The 3,730-nt window shown below is 42.6% G+C and overlaps 1 protein-coding gene across 1 annotated transcript; it reads right to left on the reverse strand.

The window, feature by feature from the left end:
* Nucleotides 1-2,168: 2,168 nt before the first annotated feature.
* Nucleotides 2,169-3,044, reverse strand: TASL (TLR adaptor interacting with endolysosomal SLC15A4). Its single transcript, XM_062515163.1, has one exon. The coding sequence runs from the start codon at nucleotides 3,042-3,044 to the stop codon at nucleotides 2,169-2,171; it is 876 nt and encodes a 291-aa protein (XP_062371147.1).
* Nucleotides 3,045-3,730: the final 686 nt, after the last annotated feature.

Consider the following 3,730-nt stretch of genomic DNA (forward strand, 5'->3'; position numbering starts at 1 on the left):
ATCTGCTTGAGAATGGAATGGTTTGTAGTTCATTGATAAATATCAAACATACTCTTGGTCTGCATGAGCCTGCTTTTGTACATTTAAGGTTTGTTGTTCTTCTCCACTGCTGTTCTCTGAGCACTGCCCCTGGCTCGGCTGCAGCCCCCTGACACAGCAGCTGTGGGAGGTTTCCACTCAGGTTTGGGCAGAGCTCTTGGCCCCTGTTCTCCAGCTGCCCTCCCTCTTTCCTGCTTTGGTTCTGAGAAAGAGGACGTGGTGACCAGGTGCTGCCCACGCATCTGGGGGGAAAACGAAGACTGGGATTTCTGAGTAAGAGATGATAAAATGCTGTTTTGTTTGTGCAGGACTAGGTCTGTGGAGTAGGGAGAGTTGAGCGCAAGAATCAATTGTGTCCTCTGATGAAGGAGTCAGATCTTGCAGCAAGGGTATTGATTTACACATTCAACTCTGCAAGTTGCTTTCCACTACATCTTTTGCAACTGAAACTCAGTGATGTGAATGTCAATAGGCATGAACAAAAGCCTCGTGTTTTGAAAAGCCTGAATCTGTATCTGTAGGATTTAAAAACTACTACATTTCCATGCTTTTTTCTCTCCTCTGGAAGTTATTTTCCAGGTTGTTGGTAATGGATGTTGCATGCAGAATGCATGTGTGAGCCTATACATTATTATGAGTGTTATTTTTCCCCTAAAAATAGCCTTTTGTTGTTGTTGTTTTTGCATTTGTAAATAGTATTTGATCACAGTCTAGAAATATTGCATGCCAGAAATTATCTGTCTTGCATTGCTGTATACCAGTATTTGGGTTGGCTGTTCTGGCAGCAGAGGTGCACCCTCTGGATTTAAGCATCACAGGTTCTCATGGCAACTTTTTTTGTATACCTGCTCACTTAGCAAAATATGCTGAGCCATCCCAGTAATCTCTGGAAAAACAGCAGCAACAGAATAAACTGATACATTTATCACCTTACATTTGTTTTGAAATATACTTAAAAACCTGCCTTAAATGAAACACCTAAATGACTGAATTGTGGAAAAAATAACATGAAATCATTTTATGAATAGTTGGTATAAATTAGTATTTATGTTATACAGATACTCAGAACTTCAACCACTGATGGACTGGCATTGCCAATACATTATACACTATGAACACTCAGAGTAGGTATCAACCCTTGTCATGAGACAGCTCTGGTTATTGTTATATTCTTTAAGACTTGGTGAAATTTTACAAAATAGGACCTTCTGTCAGAAGTACATCGAGTTCAAATGACTTTGACCTATGATACAACAATCCTACCCAAAGAAGTGCTCAGCCATGGTGTCAAATGCTCCACTTCAGCTTTTCTTCTGCATTCCAGGGCACTATTCACATGAATCCAATTGACCAGGGAGTAGCCCTTTTTCTTCAACATGCAATTCTTATAACAAAGGTGAATTCTCCTTCCTCTTCTCCCTTTATTACTAATGCTGTCCCCACATGACCCCTCCACAGCGTCAGGTGGGTAAGCACCTGGCAAAGGTGGTGTCTGTCTGTGATCACAAATCCCCAGTTCTCATTGTGAGAGTTCAAGTCACTGCAAAGCACACAGGTTTATACACACACACTCCAGAGGATGCTGTCTGTTTGGAAACAGAGCTCGTGCTTCACAAAAATAACTCTTGAACAGGAAGACACCAATCAAATATTTAATTATCTCAGAATATCTTTAAGAACAAATTATTAAACCTTCTGTGAGGGATATCCTAAGCCCTTAAGGGCAGGGAGGTGAACTGGATGGCATCCTACATCCTGTATTTCTGTGGCTGTGCCATCACTGTGCTTGTAGGATGGCAGATGTCAGAGAGAGGAAATTTGAAATGATACAGCAAGTATTCTGGGAAGAATGTGAACACCTGAGCACCTGGAAAAGTTTTGTATGCTCCTAGTCATTTTTCTGTGAAACTTTTTTAATGTCTGAGGTTCATAAAAAACACTTTAAAAAAAAACTTATGGTCCACAATAGGATCTGCACAGCATTGGAGTACAAGGTAGTTTTACTTATTTAATATGTACTTAAAGGTTTTATTTAAGTGGTGAATGGTAAATGCATTTTTATTGAGCAGAAAGTATCTTATACTAAAAACTGACTTTGAATAACATAAAAACTTTCTAACATTCAAACACTAAGCATTAATGTGACTATATTGGGAAATATGCAGAGTAGGTGTGCTCATTTCTGAGGAAATCTTCCCACTGGCAATTTGTAAGAAGCGGGTAATGACAATGTCCTTGGCCTTGACAGTCTCCATGTTCCTCTCCCGTGATATCTGCATGCTGATTTGATCCACGTTAGTCATGATTAGCTCCGAGGCCAGGATTTGGGTGGGGGATGCCCTGTTGGCTGTGCTGTCCATGATGTACTGCTTGTACAGCTCCACCAGCTTCTGCTCGAGGTAGTCGTTCAGGGCAGAGTCGGAGAGGGGCTGCTGGTGGGGCCCCAGGCTGGCCAGGCGCCAGCACGAGGAGTGGCCTTGGACCGGCCTGCGGATGGTGTCACTTGTGGGGGGAGCCTTCACCGACTCCATGGCGGGAGGAATCTCTGAGGACTCCAAGAAGGGGCCTATGCCACTGTCACAAGCAAAATCTGTCGTGACTGAGCTCATTGGCACCACATAGTCCCCAGCTATATGCAGATCGTTGTAGTTCTTGCAAATGCTCTTGCAGGAAGGGGGAACCAGGTAGGTGACTTTTTTTGTCAGCTCCTCGCAGACTTGCGTAGCTGGAGGTGGCTGCCCTGTGGGTGCTGGGTGCTGGACAGGCTCTGGGAGATTATCCTTCTGTCTTCTGCTGTGCTCGCTACCTCTAGAGCAGACTGAGGAAATGCACTTGCCAGCAGATCTGCATCTCTGAAGGAGGCTTTTTCTTTGTGCTTCGCCTGTGGAAGAATAATTAATGGACCTCATTTCATACACCCCTTCATCAGGCAAACGCTTGTAGAGCGCAGGGTTCGGGTCTTCACAAAGGTAGGTGATTCTATGAAGGTAACCTTCCGACAGCATCCTTCTCCAAGGGAAAGGAACCACCAGCAGACACAAAAAATGATAAGAAGTTAATTACCAAAAGTTCATTTTAAACTCACTGAGCTGTGATTACACTCACCAGTCTGTTACTAGCTCCAAAGAGATGTCTCCAATTTGAACATGAACAAGAGTGTCTCTGTCTTACTAGGGGGCTTGAGTCAGTGAGTGAAGCAATCAGCCAGCCTCCCTGTTGTGCTGGATCTCACCAAAGCATGTCCTGTATAACATAACATATGGCATGTCCAATGCATCCAATGGCAAGTAATTTGTGGAGAGAGGGACAAGAAGTCTTTTGTTGTGGAATAGCTGCTGTAATAGCTTATACTTAAATACATCTAATTTTTGCACTGGAGTTCATTAAGCAGCTGGGGTTTCCCCCTTTTTTTCATATGCTTTTAAGAAGTCAGGGGTTTCCCCCTTTTTCTCATATGATTTGAAGCAACTTTTGTTGTGTGTGGTTTTTCAGCTGCCTCTGAACTATGATGATCTGAGATTCATATTGAGAGTATAACCCCTTTTGTTCCAGACTAATCAACAACTGTAGGTGTGGTTCCTTTTTCATTAAAAAATCTCAGATTTTGAAATTTGTACTTTGCATTTCTGCATTGCAATCATGAAAGAATTAACTGTCTCTACCTTTTATACACAAAAATGTCAGTGGAAAA

Source organism: Cinclus cinclus, chromosome 2 (assembly GCF_963662255.1).
Source record: "Cinclus cinclus chromosome 2, bCinCin1.1, whole genome shotgun sequence".
NCBI classification, from domain to species: Eukaryota; Metazoa; Chordata; class Aves; order Passeriformes; family Cinclidae; genus Cinclus; species Cinclus cinclus.

What these genes read in the sequence shown, in the direction of transcription:
- TASL (XM_062515163.1), bottom strand. Translation starts at nt 3,044, where the DNA reads ATGCTGTCGGAAGGTTACCTTCATAGAATCACCTACCTTTGTGAAGAC.